The sequence below is a fragment of the Mesoplodon bidens genome (genome assembly GCF_964165515.1).
Source record: "Mesoplodon bidens genome assembly, chromosome: 4".
Taxonomy (NCBI): domain Eukaryota; kingdom Metazoa; phylum Chordata; class Mammalia; order Artiodactyla; family Ziphiidae; genus Mesoplodon; species Mesoplodon bidens.
Genome location: NC_138160.1, coordinates 127819154 through 127834564, shown reverse-complemented (window position 1 = coordinate 127834564; position 15411 = coordinate 127819154). Strand labels below are relative to the sequence as shown.

General features: G+C 46.5%; 1 protein-coding gene across 3 annotated transcripts in view; it reads right to left on the bottom strand.

Moving 5' to 3' along the window:
- Positions 1–15411, bottom strand: part of ABLIM3 (actin binding LIM protein family member 3) — a 148599-nt gene that overhangs the window by 44397 nt on the left and 88791 nt on the right. For all 3 annotated transcript variants that reach the window (XM_081233978.1, XM_081233976.1, XM_081233977.1), the window contains exon 8: positions 10363–10450. In XM_081233978.1, the coding sequence (XP_081090104.1) occupies positions 10363–10450 (88 nt within the window). The remainder of the gene's footprint in view (positions 1–10362; positions 10451–15411) is intronic.

Sequence of the window (15411 nt, the reverse complement as noted above, 5' to 3'; positions counted from 1 at the left end):
ATTAGAAATTTTAAAAAATCAGAAGTTTGGGTTTTGGCAGTATATCATTTAAATTAAAGAGGGAAAGGATTTGTTGGAGGTTAGCAATAAACTTAGATAAATGAAGGTAAGAAAAGACGATTTGTTCATGAAGACCCCTGTAAGATTAGGGTCTGCATATGTCATCAGTCAGTAGCTCTCATCCGAAAACACTACCTGATTCAGAAATGAATGAGTGACTGGTTGGATCCCATCTTTGTATTTTAGAAAAAGAGACAGACTGATATGCACCCACAGGACAATGGTAATCAGGATGGAGAGGCGACTCAAAATTAGGCCCTAAGGCAGGGTCTTCTCCATGGAGAAGAGAAGACATAACAGAATGGGGAAAAGGGTTTTTGAATATTTTAATGCCTCTCTGTGGGAAGAGAGATTAACTTGCTCATCATGTCTTATAAAGTAGAACAAGGATTAAAGGGCAAGGGGAGTGGGAAGTACAAAGTATTGGGTGTAAGATAGGATCAAGGCTGTATCGTACAACATGGGGAATATAGCCAATATTTTGTTATAACTGTAAATGGAAAGTAACTTTTCAAAACTGTATAAAAATGAATTAAAAGATTTTTAAAAATTGAGAAGAAAAGGAATTAAGGGCAGAAGTTTCAGAGAGGGAAACTTTAACATCTGAAGACTGAATGGGTTCATTCTGAAAGTGAGCTACCTGCCCCTGGAAGTATTTAAGCACACATTGGGTAGATAAATGCTCAGCTGGGATATTGTTGAGGAGACACATCATGTGGTATTACACTAACGGACATTTACTAACCCTCCAAACCCTTGGATTCTGTTTCCAACTTAACAGGCTCTTCTATGTAGAAAAGAATAATTTTTTAGGCCCTATCCAACAATCTTGACCAGAATCTAGGTTCAATAATAAGGGGCAGGGTTCACACTTGTTTTATCTACAGATATACCTGCAGGGACTGCAGATTCTAAATAAATACTCATTGAGTTAATGAATAAACTAAAGAAACGTGATATCCTATTTTAGGCCAATTGCACTCTCTAAGCTGGACTCAGAGATTTGGACAACGAGTATAATCTAGATTCTGATTGGACAGCTACAATTCCAGATTGAGTGCCTATAAGAATAGTTACTGGATTGGGGTTTGTTACAATGAGACCTGCGGACCACCTGTCCAGCAGCCTGGTCAAATGCAGATTCCTGCCTCCAGCCTCATCCCCCAAGAGCCCCTGAAGTCAATCTCCTAGAGGTGGGGCCTGGGAATCTGCAGGTTTAACAAACTCCCCAGGTGATTTATGACTCTAAATTGGAGAACCACAGGGCTAAATTCCAGTTAATACTCTGAATCTGTTCCCCTGGAATGTCATGGGATAAAGAAACCAATGTTACAAGACAGAACTCTTTAACTTGGAAGAATTCAACACTTTTTGCTTGTTAGACTCCTGATTCCATGAGTTACACGCTCATCCTCTGAGACTATCACCCACAATTTCAGATTCTGCAGTTAAAACCTCCTGTAAATGTGATGGAAGTGAAGGATTAGCTATTTCTGTATCAGCTGACTCAGAGATAGAAACCTAGATCTCCAAAACTGTCCCTCAGCCAGGCATTAAGGCTGTTTTTAATCCTTAGCAGAGTCAGCATTCAGCCTTCTCTCTCTGACTGGTTACAGCATACCCCATACCTGTAACACGGTGGATTATTTAAGGTTTGGGAACCCACCCACCTCTCTGCCAGGCCTGTAAATTCAATTTGCTAACACCTTTTTTTTTTTTTTTTTTGCATTAGTGGAGATTATAATACCAAAGCTGGAGCTGGTGCCACAGTCTTCCAGAAGCCCAGCCAGGCTTACAGACACAGCAGGGACTGAAACCGGCCCACCCAAAGGTTCTGTTTGGCCAACGCAGTGTTTTTTTGTTTTGTTTTGAAGTATTTTTGAAGATGAATGTTTTCAGACCCTGAAGGTGGCCAGGGACCCTCCCTGCTGTCTGCCTCCTGGCCTTTCTCGCTCATTTAAGTAGGCATTGAGTTTTCAGCTTCTGATCCCAGCCAGATTGTTAGGTTTCTTCTCTGGATTTCTCTTGATCATAACAGGGTGAGGTTTCTGAGTTCTGCCTTTATGTTAGAAGCACTATCTTTGTGACACAGCCTTGCTAGGACCTTGGAAAGGCTCCTTTAAAATCTGCACTCGAATAAACAAGTGTGGTGTATCCGTATAATGGAATATTATTCAACTGTAAAAAGGAAGGAAACACTGACACATGGTACAATGTGGATGAATCTGGAAAACATTATGCTAAGTGAAAGAAGATAGACACAAAAGGCCACATCTTTATGAAATACCCAAAATATTCTGTCTTGAGACAGAAAGCAGATTTGTGGCTGCCAGGGGCTCAGGGGAGGGGAATGGGGAGCAACTGCTTAATGGCTATGGGTTTCCTTTTGGGGTGATCAAAATATTTCAGAACTAGATAGAGGTGGTGGTTGCAGAGCATTGTGAATGTACTAAAAGCTACTGAAGTGTTCACTACTCTAAAATGGTTGATTTTATGTGAATATTACCTCAATTAAAAAAATTCCTCCCCACCCCCATCATTAGGGGGACCACTTCTGTGAACCATGGGGCACTCTTCTCTTCACTTGTTACTAAGTGTTCCAATCTCAGCAGGAGGAGAAGAGTGAGCCCTTTTGTTGAATTTGACATGTAATAACAACAATATCATTGCTACAATCTTGGCCACTGGGAAATCTTCACCATATATAAGGTAATTTATGCATTATTTAATGTAATATTCTTAAGAAGTTCCAATCCTGGTTACATCGTTTACTAGCGGCATCGTCTAGAGCAAGTCAGTTACCTCTCTGTGCCTCAATTTTCCCATCTAGAAGATGGGATGATTACAGTACCTGCCTTGTACATTTGTTGTGCAGATTCATGAGTTAATACACATAGAGCACTGAGAATAGTGTCTGCCAAGAACAGGCACTATGTAAGTGTAGCTGTTGTTATTATCTCCTGTCCCCTACCAAAACCCCCTGTTTGCCAGGATCTAGTTTGGGTGAGGGGAAAGGAGTAATGGAGAGACTTGAAGGTGGTGGGTGGCGTTTACTCTCCTACTCCCAGAGCTGGCGGCTGGCTGAGCGAGGGGCATGCAGCAAGCAGAGGGCTGGCTGGGCAGGTGGAGTCACTGAGCAGAAGCTGGGCTTAGCTGCCGGCGCACCCTCCTGGAAGGTTGGGCTGGTGCCCAGGGATGAGGCACCACGGGAAAAGTGGAAAAGACCGGTTTGCCTGGACCTGACGTGATCAAGTGGGCTTGAAGCTTAATAAAGAGCTTAAGGGAGGAAAGTGCTTGGCTACTGTGATGCTGGTTACCATGGAGGATATCAGGCAGGACAAGCAAAAGAGAATGGCAGTCCCGAGATGCCCAGTAATTCACAGGATACTACTAATAACAGTTAGGACCGTAATTCAAATGTATTGAGTGCTTCATCTGTGTCAGGCACTGAGTAATCGTATTATTCTTATTGTTATGATTATAACTAATATTTAGAGAGTGTCTGTGCCAGGCCTTATGCTATGTACTTTATAACAATGGTAATTGAGTAAAAAATAATAATGATCAATAACATATGCTGAGCCCTGTGCTAAGTGTTATTAATAATGATGGTAATATTGACAGTAACCAGCATTTATTAGTCATGGCTCAGGGGGAATGGCCATTTCTACACGACTGGGTGTTTATCATGAGCTTGCACTGGTGAAGCTGGTGGTGCCAGGCTCTATGCTAAACCTTTCCCATGCCATTTGCTCATTCAGTCCTCACAAGAGCCCGCTGACATAGGGCCTATGGTTATCACTGCTTTCAGAGAGGGAAATTGGGGTTCGGGAAGCTTAGACGTTTTGCTTGCTCGCCCATCGCTGTCTCCCTGCCCTGGCCTGGGTGTGGGCATGCAGCCAAAGTCAGGCTCCTTGGAGTCTCTTTGGGACTTCACTGTGCCCACGGTGCCCGGGAGCTGGCCGTGACCTCCTTCCCCTGACAGGGAGGCAGTCAGTCTGGACCAGGAGAGCGTGAGGCCACGTACAAAAAGCAACAGGGAGAAGACCCACTTGCTGTCCCCGCGGGCCCCTCAACCCGGCTGTGCTGCTCCTGGACTCTCCTAAGTTCTGCGAGCTCATCAGTCCCCTTTTACCTAACGTTGCTTGAGTTGAGTTCCTGCCACCTAAAAAGTCCAGACCAATAAAACATCTCATTGAGCTAACACCTAAGCATCTGACACGTTCCTGACTTGCCCGGCAGGCAATTTTGTTTCCCAGAAAACAGAGGAAGCAACCAGGGAAACTGCTACTCTGGACCTAATTCTGACCAACATGGACAAATTGGCTGGTGAAGTAGATGTGACATGTAACCGGTGAGAAAATCGCCACGCTGTCTTGAGTTTGTGGCATGAGGAGCAAGTTGGAAACAGACTATCTACATACAAACCTTAAGCCACTGTGCTGTAATATTTTCTGTATGATTCAAGATGTTTGGTAACCCTAAAAATCTAAAACAAATTTGCAGCTCATCGAGAATTAAAATGCACTCTGTTTAAAATGAAATATGCTTCAAAGACTCAGACTTGAGGAAATGTCAGTTTAGTTCAGTTAACAGGCTATGTTTGAAGAGTCTAAAATTATGTAGCAGGATTGGGGAAACATAAGATTTAAAGTTTTTAAGCATAACTCCTACAACCTAAGCTGTCAGTAGAGAGATCCAATTTAAAATAACAACGTTAAGCTACTAAATTATAGCAACCAATATTACGTTAGTGCCTCTTAAAGTGTGGTTTGATGAGATGTGGAGATGATGACTGAGGGCTGGTGTCCACAGTCCATAATGATGGGCGGCACCTCTCCTGAACATCTATCAGCTCAGCTTATGAGGTACTTGTCAGAGGGAAATGAGGCCTCAGCTAAATACCAATGGCTTCTCCAGCTGAGCCAGAAAGACACACCTCCTGGTACCAGGACCTTATATCATCTAAACTGAAGAAAAAAAATATATGATCTGAAATAGAGTCAGTTATACAAGAGAAGGGTTTGGTATAATTATCAAAGAAGCTTTCAGGGCTCTGTTCTGGATTTTGCATTAACCCAGAACTAAAACTTTTCACTTTATTTTGGGCCATGGACAGCTCTGAAAAGTTGATAAAAGCTACAGACCCTGTCCTTAGAGAAACACACCATATGCAAAATCTGGCAAGCAATGCCAGGGGATTCATCAAATTCAGAAGAGCAATTATGAACCACAGGCTAAGAATCCTGATAATAAATGGAAAAAATTGCCTTTAACACACCAAGCAAGACAGGCTAGCTAACCTTGGCTCAGGGATATAACCTGTCTATGAATGGCTTTTAGTTCACAGGGTTGTGAGGATAAAATGAGATACTGCATTTAAAAGTAAAGTGCTTGGCACATAGTAAATGCTCAGCAAATATCAGCTGATGGCATTTATTATTATTATTATTATTAGAACCTACAGTTTGTTATAATACTTTTCCTTAGCAGCAAGATTTGTCCTAGGATCTCATAAACAATTTCCTGCCTGGTGGTTTTAATTGAATATACAAATGAGAGCAGAGACTTATTTGAAAACATACAGCTTAAATCCTATGTTTCCAGTGTTATTCTCTGTCTCAGGTCCGCAGAATAGGAGTGCATTTAGTGTAGACAGAAGGAGAGAAAAAAGCCTACCTTTCCTTTTTCCCAGGTACAGGCATATTTAGAACAAGAGCAAAATCTATCTCACAAACCACATTTTGAGTTCAGAAAAACTCCCACAGATACAGCAACTGTAACCTTTGTGATATTTGTATAAGTTTTGCCCTTAACCTGCAGCATTTTGGTTAATATTTTGCTGCATAAAATCAGTGACCTAATTTCCTGGTGAAGCCCAAATGAAGGGTTTGGACAACAAACAGATTAGAAATCTGGCATCTTTACAAAAACAGTTAAAAGACTGCACAACAGAACTTGAAACAAATAAAAGAAAACTTGCTCCTGTCTCCTGGGGCCCCAGAAATTCTTATCCAGACAGATGTCAGACTTCTCCCAATTAGAGCCCATCAGAAAGCCATTACATAGCAATTAAAACACAAACAAACTGACCAAAAGAACCTCCTGAGGCTGGTTGCCAGTAACATAGTATGTCCGGCCACGGGAATGACAAGACTGGTTTTATAAGATTTGCAGGCTTCCTAACACGCTCTCTCGTGTGCACGTCGCTTTGTGGGGCACTTGGCATCTTCACGTTCGTCCTCCCCTCTAATATTCTTGAGGCCCCTGTGGAGAACGCTTGCTCTCTGGGCAGCGGGTTATGTGCGCCTGCCTCGGTTTCTCCACCACGTTAATGCTTCCTGCCCTGTGGGCCTTCGCACCTGCTGTTCTCTCTGCCTCCACACTTTTCCCTCCCCTCCTCATCCTCCCACCTCCTACTCAATGTCAAGGTCTTGGCTTGCAATTTCCCTTCCTCGGCAAAGCCTCTCCGGGCCTCCCAGACTAGATGAGGAGCCTTCTAACATACTCCAGTTACTCCCAAACCTCCCCTTCACAGCGTTCATCGCAGCTTGTCACTGCATGTTTGCACTTCTGTTTGAGGAAAGTCGGTCTCCCATTCCTGACAGTAAACTCCACCACGGAAGCAAGCACCCCTGCCTCATTCACCTCTGGGCGCCTGGCACAAGCATGCCCTCAGTTTGAGTGGATGAATGAAAGACAGTGTAATTATCCTCATTTTACAGGTGAAGGAAGAGACCTCAGAGAAAGAAGTTACTTCTCAAGGTCACAGCCCATTAGCAGAAGTGCTGGTGCTTGGATCCAGGAGTCCTCCTGGCTGGTTCTCACCACTCCTATGCTGCCTGGAAGGATAGTTTTCTTGCCATTTCTGGGGAGTATAATTTTGAGTCTTGGTACTCCTGCCCGGAGAGGGTGTCCAAGGCAAACACAAGGCCAGCTCTCAGCGGTAGCAGAAACCCCTGGTGGCTGCCACTCCTGAGACGCCCACAGCCCGAGTCAGTGTGACTCTAGCAGTGGATGGCCTGGACCCTCTCATTCCAGGTTCACTCAGCATCCTTCGAGGCAGGTCCTTGAATGCCCTGCAATTACTCCCACTCTCCCAGAAGCCCGGGTTGTGGTGGGGGGCAGGGATGGGGATAATTAAGGAGGAGGGTGACAGGCCCTTCTTTATCACCAAGAATGTCTCCACGTCCTGGAGGCATTTCTGCTGAAGGTTTGATTGTGCATTCTCTCTCATGATGACAAAGCTACTCACTTCATCACTTAACTCTTTCAGCATTCTGTAAAGTTCTGGTCCAAAGCAGGGCTTAGAAGATACTGATACATGAGGACATGAGCCCCAGGAGAGCAGGGAACTTGTGGGACTTGCTCATGGCTACGTCTCCGGTTGTTAGGACAGCACTGGGCACACAGGCGGTGCTCAACAGGTATCTGCTACATGAAGGAACTAAAAAGCTTTCTGTGTGTCAGGAACTTACTATATTGCTATATTATAGGGACTGTTACTAGCCCATTTTACAGCCTAGGCAATAGGGGTTTAGAGAGTTAAGAGATTTACTCAAGGTCAAAAACTTACTAAACAGTGGAGCCAGGATTCAAAGCATTAAATGGGCGATTAGGATTGGGAATTCAGGCAGTAAGGGAAAGACCTTGATTTCTCGTGATATGAACATGAGAGCAGTTTCAACACTAGGAAATATCTTCATCAGAGAAGGGGGAGAGGAATTCATGCAACAAACTTTCAGACCAAGCGCAAAGTCCAGATTCTCAGGGTCCATGAAGATACCATGCAGTTTGCTGAGACTCATGTGGGCTACCCAGCATATAACACAGGGTCCTGCAGCAGGAACCACTCAGGGACCCAGGCACTGAGGGATCAGTGCTCATGGAAAGGGGGAGGCCTAGTCCTTCAGAGACCTGAGTAGCAGGCAGGGCTCGGGTCTCAGGAGGCAAGATGGGGAGAGCCCTGGAGTGGGAGTCATAAGGCTATGTCCCCCTTTGCCCCCTGTACCCTTGAGCTCTCACGCAAATCTCTTCGTGTCTCTGGGGCTCACTTTCCCCATCTATACAATGAGGGTTGTTACTTTACAGCCTAGAGTGACGCCTGGGATCCATTCACCTCTAATAGCTGCATGACTGTACATACAAGTAAGTAGTTGTAGAGTCACAGCATCTTAGAAATGGTCACCTCGCTCAGTCCAACAAAGGAACCCTGCTCTGGCATTCCTAGGAGGTGGCGTGAGATTCTGCTGAATAGCTCTAGGCTGGTGGTTCTCAACCCAGGTTGATTATGCCTCCTGGGGGACAGACATGTGGCAACGTCTGAGATATTTTTGGTTGTCGCAATGAGAAGGGGTATGTTATTGGCATCTAGTGGGCAGAGGCCAGGGATGCTACCAAACACCCTGTAGTACACAGGGCAGTCTCCACACGGAAAGATTATCTGGCCCCATATGTCAACAGTGCTGAGGTTGAGAAACTGGCTCTAGGCAAAGGGGATTCATTACATGTTGAGGGAACTCCTGGCGTGGGCATGTGTGGCTAGGACAAGCTTGATAGGAAGATATGCTCCTTGTAATGGCCCCCCTGACCTTCCATCTGCCTTGTGGGGAAACTGGGAGGAAGGTTTCTCCCCAAGAAATGCCCTCCCCAAGACGGCTGTTCAAACATCTGCGGATGGCTAGTACGGCAATTCAGCCAACAGCGATCACCTGTAGAGTGAGCGCATGTGGGTCAGTGCCAGGGCTGAGGGGCCAACGTCAGAAGCAAGGTTCTCAGGGAGACAGCCAACGGCTCAATGCAAGCTGGAGGGGACCAGCTGCAAACAAAGGGCTGAGGGGGTTCCAGGAGGAGGGACCAGTGAGTTGTGGGTGGGGCTGGGGCCATCTGGGGAGTTTCTGAAGTGGGCAGTGCCTAAACTGGGCCTACAATGGTAGGCGCTCCAAAGCAAGGCACACAGGACACAGTGCTCAGGAGGCACGCAGGTGAAGAGCGTCTACTTGGAGGCACCAGGGCCATGAGATCATCCGAGGGGCTGAACACCATCCCTGCCACGAGGTCCAGCCTGGCCAGCCCTGCCCACCTCCCACCTCAGCTCTCACCTTCTGGCTGCACCCCGGACACACTGGCTCCTCTCGGTCTCCCACACTTGCCATTTCCTCACCCACCAGAGGCTGGCAGATTCAGTCCCCTCAGGTTGGCGAATCCCATCCCTCCCCTCTTTGCCCAGTCAACACCCACTCGTCCTTTGAACCCCAGCTCCCGGCCCACTGTCAGGGAACCTTCCCTGCTGCCCTCCCCACCCCGTCCTGTGCTTTCACAGTCCCACACTCCTCCCCTTTGTACAGCTTCTCACAGTTGACAGGTATTTGTGTGACTACTGACCATGGTCCACCTCCCCCCTGGACTACAGGGCAATGGAGGTAGGGTTGAGGTTGGAATACACTGTGGACCTTGGTGCAGAGCCTGCACCTGGTAGGGCCTCGAGAAAGAGTATTTGAATGGACGAAGGAATGATTGAAAGTTGGCTTGGGCAGCTGAAGTGTGGAGTTTGTTCAAGGCAGTTTGAGCCCTCAGTGAGAGGGTGTTAAATCCTAGGCTGAAGTGTGTGTATCTCACAGGTGAGCAGGGATGGGCCCCGGAGACCTCTCGAAAGGGCTCTGCCGAGAACACTGTAAGGCCTGGGAATGATGGACTGGGTAGAGGATGGAGGATTGAGCAGCACCTGGAGACTAATTAGGAGACTGGTGCAAGAATCCTGGGGCCAGAGGGCTGGACCCCGGGAAGTGGCAGAGGGAAAGCAGCTCTGATTTGCTTCTTGGAGACTCTTGGTTCCCTCCCATTCCTTTTGGTGCATCCTGAGAGTCCGTGGGAACACTAAGCAGCAGCCTGGTGTGATGCTCTGAGATGTGGGGGGAAGGGATGGGAGAGGGAGGTGGGGGTATAGGGGCTGTGATGGTGCAGACACTCTGCAACTCAGACATCCTCCTGTTCTCTGACCCCTTGGCCCCAAGCAGCTCAACCTCCCACCCACTGGCAGAGCCAGGCAGTCTGCTCAGAGAACTGCCAGGGAAGCAGGCCAGCCGAGCAGCTGGTGGAGGCACACAGGGACAGAAGGCAGATTACACGTCACTTCACATTAGCCACACCGGCCAATTCCCCGAACCACCCAGAGAGGGGCAAATGAATCACAATTTTGAGGACAAGCCAAAAGCACAGACAACACTGAGATGGAAGGAGACTGTATCTCCTTTCTACTCACGAGTGAATAGGAATGCCTTACAGAGGGTCAGGTTTGCTTACCTGTGAGGTACATCTCCTCTCCTTCGGTGAACATCTGGTGGCAGCGTACACATCTGGCACAGGTTGGGTGGTAGTGCTTCCCCCCTGCCTATGGAAATAAAAAGATAAAAGAGGTCAGAGCTGGGGCTGCCATCCAGTGGGGCAGGTTGGGTTTGAACATTTCCTAACTCATTAGTGTCGATGGCATCTTCATGGCCCTGAAGCTGGTTGGGAGTCTATGCAGGGGAGTCCAGAACAGTCTAAAAGTTCACCAGAAGCTTGGTGATTCCATACCATGGGTGTCTGATGGCATTCAGGGGACTTCCCTGGACACCTGTACTTCTATCCCAGCAGTGAAAGGGCCATTTGAAGGCCACCGGTCCTACCTCCTTATTTCCAGATGAGAAAACAGCCTTACTTTGAGGACATCCCAGCATGTCCCCAAGAATGGGCCCTTACCACCAGAGGTACCTGACATGGTTTTAAGGGGCACAGAGACCTTCGGTTTAATAACATTGGATCCGTGAAAAAAAGATGTCCTTTTTAATCCTCTATCAATTTTTCTGATTTTTTTCAAGGAGAAAGTACCAGTTTGGTGCAGTATGTCTTTAACATCTATCCAAAAATTACTAATCTACCTTTTTTTTTTTTTACATCTTTATTGGAGTATAATTGCTTTTCAATGGTGTGCTAGTTTCCGCTTTATAACAAAGTGAATCAGTTATACATGTACATATGTTCCCATATCTCTTCCTTCTTGCGTCTCCCTCCCTCCCACCCTCCCTATCCCACCCCTCCAGGTGGTCACAAAGCACCGAGCTGATCTCCCTGTGCTATGCGGCTGCTTCCCACTAGCTATCTACCTTACGTTTGGTAGTGTATATATGTCCATGCCACTCTCTCGCTTTGTCACAGCTTACCCTTCCCCCTCCCCATATCCTCAAGTCCATTCTCTAGTAGGTCTGTGTCTTTATTCCTGTCTTACCCCTAGGCTCTTCATGACATTTTTTTTTCTTAAATTCCATATATATGTGTTAGCATACGGTATTTGTTTTTCTCCTTCGGACTTACTTCACTCTGTATGACAGACTCTAGGTCCATCCACCTCATTACAAGTAGCCTAATTTTGTTTCTTTTTATGGCTGAGTAATATTCCATTGTATATATGTGCCACATCTTCTACCTTTTTAAGAATAAGAACAGGTGTGAGGCTTGGAGCCTCCATTAGGGCTGTATTTTCTCAGTCACTGGCAATATGGCAAGTGATCCTGGTTTTCCTATTATATTACATAAGTCTTCTTGTGTGTAAAGGGACCAACTTGAAGATAAGTTATAGCATTAAGAATGAGCACACGAGGCTCATAGGCATGGAAAATATTGCGAGAGTGGCACACTTTTAGGGCTCAGTGGACAAACAAGGGCACCCACAAAGCCAGGACCTGTTGGGGAGTCTCTGACCCTCAGGCCAATCCCATGACTGCTGTACCTGGGAATCTCCACCCCATCCCCAGTTCACCCCAGTCTGACTTTGGTTGAGACCCCTTTCCTATTCCCACTTTCCTTCCCTACCCATTATTTCAAGTAAAAATGGAAATGATTTGCAGCTGAGAATTCCTCTCTTGGGGGAAGAAACAACCCTCGGAGAAGGCTGTGACTCAAGGTCCCACTGGAAGCCAGGAGCAATGTTGGAGCTGCTCCCTGGAGGGCCGGTCACCAGTCCAGTGCTCACTTCCAGGCTGACAGTTCTGACACTGCAGTCCCAGCCAAGAGGACCTGGCACATGAGGGCCCTTCACTGGCAGCTCTAGAACTGCTATATGGGAGGGGCTTGGTGCAGCGATTGGGTTGGAAGGTGGGGCTCATTTTGAAGGTATATGTTGCATGTTAAGGCAGGGTTTTATTGGGGGGGGATATAACCTGGGGGAAATTGATGGATACTGTGATGTTGTTAAAGGTCCCCCAGACATCACTTGGTCTGATGTTAATGGGTTCCTTCCAATTCAAAAAGTATAACTGTATAATGCTGACGGCTTCTCCCTGAATCTTTTGGGGTGGGGGAGGGTTGGTTGGGCATGGACTTATCTATTCTGGAGAGATTTGATTTATTCTAAAAATTTAGCAAGAATGTGGAAAGGGCAGATTTTTTAAAAAGGAAAAAAAAAATCCAAAATCCCCTTTTTTCAGTCTTGGCTGTTTGCAGGGCTCCCACCAATGATAGAATGTTCTTATCATCACCAAAGCAAACTGTGTTCAAACTCTGGAAGGAGCCTGCTAATTTTCCCAAGCTGAGATGTCGTGGGACTGATTCTCCCATACCATGACAAGGATAATCATTTTAATTAGTAGTCGCTTCCTACTTTGTATCTCTTTATCATTTCAATTATAGACCTGCTTCTAGGATGGCAACAGCACGATGGCAAAACTGAAGCTGGTGTCTTCCTAAATGTCACGCCCCAGCACCCCGCTCCAGCCGCAAGAGGCTTTGTGCCCATCTAGCAATCCTGCCATGAATGGCACTAAAAACCGCCTGAGGGAGTGGGGAAGGGAGGCTGCAGAGCAGCAGGTGCCAGCAAAAGGGAAACCAAGTCAGTGGGATAAGATGAGACATTCTGTCTGTTAACAAGCCAAAGTCTAGAACATCGTGAAGAAAAATGGCAAAGATTCAGTACCTGGAAAATGGGGCCCTATTGGAGAGGTCTGAGAACCACAAGCAAGGTTAGGCAAGGCAGCACAGGGACACAGGGCTGTGGTTCTCCTTGGAGAGGACACAGACCATCAAGGAAGGAGTGTGACTGGCGCTCAGCATGTTGAGGTCTGTCACTGAGGCAGGGATTGTGGGGTGGTCTGGGGAGGGAATGGGAAGGGGAAATGGAATTTAATTAAGTGCCTATTGTGTACCCAGAAATGCACTGGGCCTCGCAGTGGGTAGCTGTTGCTTTGGCCTGGCAAATATCCTTCCTCCTTCCTCCAGAACTAGCATCAGGCTTTTCCTTGGGGGGATTGACTACCCATTCCCCATGTCAATCTATGTGGTTATTCCAGCTCTATGGTCACAGCTACTGGTTTGGAGATGGGCCTGAGATTCTCCAATGAGGGCCAGTCCCAGGACGCTTGCTGAGCTATTAGGAAAGAGAAAGCTCGCCTTCCATCGGAAATGCTGGCTGATACAATGTAAGCCTAGAGCAATGGTGTCCGATTTCCCCATCATATAGGAGAGCCTTCCTGAGAATAAAGCCAACACAGAAGAAAGTGGCACCAAGAGGGCAAGATATTCCAAACGCATTTGTTTGAGTGCTGGGTCCAGCTGCGCCTGAAGTAAGAACTCCTCCTGGGTTTTTATTATGGGAGCTGATAAATTTCCTTTTTGGTCTGAGCCAGCTGAGTATAGTTTCTGTACTTGCAAGCAAAAGAGTCCTCCTGACTAGCTATAAAGGAAAAACACACTCCTGTGTTGGTCCCTTACTCTCAGACTACTACCATACTCATAGCACTTCTGACACCAGCTATGTGGGTGTTTTTTTTTCTCCCACACCAAGCAATTCTCTATGACACCAGCTGGGTGTCCTATAATTTAATTTATTCTGACACTCTACTCAGAGAGAACGTCAGACCCCACAGGTTAAGGGCTCAGACCCACAAGACTGTCTCCCCGCAACCCCAATTTAGATACCAATCATAAGTCCCAGGTTGTCACCTGTATTTCTGACTGACCAGCTATAAATCAGGGTTCCCATGACCCCCATCTTGGGTTTAATAATTTGCTAGAATGGCTTACAGAACTCAGGGAAACAGCTACATTTACTGGTTTATTACAAAAGGATATGATAAAGAATAGAGATGAGCATTCAGGTAGAAGAGGCACAAGGTATGTGGGCAGAGGCATGGAGCATCCACGCCCTCTCACTGTGCACCACTCTCCCAGGACCTCCACCTGTTCACCAACCTGGAAGCTCTCTGAATCCTGTACTTGTGGGGTATTTACGGAGGCTTCCTTGCATAGGTAGGATCCACCATTAACTCCATTTCTAGGCCCTCTCCCCTTCCTGGAGGATGGGAATTGGGGCTGAAAGTTTAAACTTCTAATCATGGCTTGATAGTTTTCTGGTGACCAGCCCCCATCCAGGAGCCCACCAAGGGTCACCTCATTAGAACAAAATATGCTCCTGTCCCTCAGAAAATTCCAAGCCATTTAGGAGCTCTGTGTGTAGGAACTGAGGTCAAAGAGCAAATGCTAGAACAAAATATGCCCCTAGTGCTCTTATCACTTAGGAAATTAGAAGGATTTTAGGAGCTCTGTGCCAGGAACCAGGGGCAGAGACCAATATATATATTTTCTATGATTTCACATTGACACATCTACCAGAAGTTAATAACAGTAGTATTCTCCATTGATAGATAAAGATTCTAATAAGACTCAGAGGAAGTGACTTGGTTAAGGTTTCATGGCTAGAAGTGATAAAACTGGAATCTAAGCCTGTTTCACTCCAACTGTGTATTTGCATACATCACATTCCTCAAAGGCCCTGGGTAGCTGAGAGCTGTTGGCATCGGTGTGGGATACGGGAGCCTGGAGTCCTAGATTTCAGCTCTGTCTTTACTAGAAATTCTGCATGTGACCTGGGAATTACTGGGAAAAGCACCACATGTCTTGGGGCTCACTTTTCTTATATGGTAAAATGAGGAGGGTAAACTAGTTGATTGCTAAAAGTCTCTTCCTGCTCTAAGGAAAAAAAAAAAAATCAACACGCCCAAGATGCTAACAGAGCCTTGTACAAATGTAATCAATTGAAACCCAGTCACAAGAGCTGCCCAAGAAGAGAAGGCTCTCACCATGCTAAATGACAGCAACATGCCGGGGAAAAGACAGCCATCGACACGATTTCAGAGCAGCTTGGAAATGGTGGGACAAATTCCCATCTACCACCCTGGCCCTGCGTGTAATCGAACTCTCCTCCTTCTCGAAAGAAAAGTCTGCTTTTATGATCTCTCGTGCCACTGACCCTTTACCCCACTACAATGTGGACGCCCCCTGCCCACAATCCTGCAGACCCAACAAATGGTTCTCCTGAAG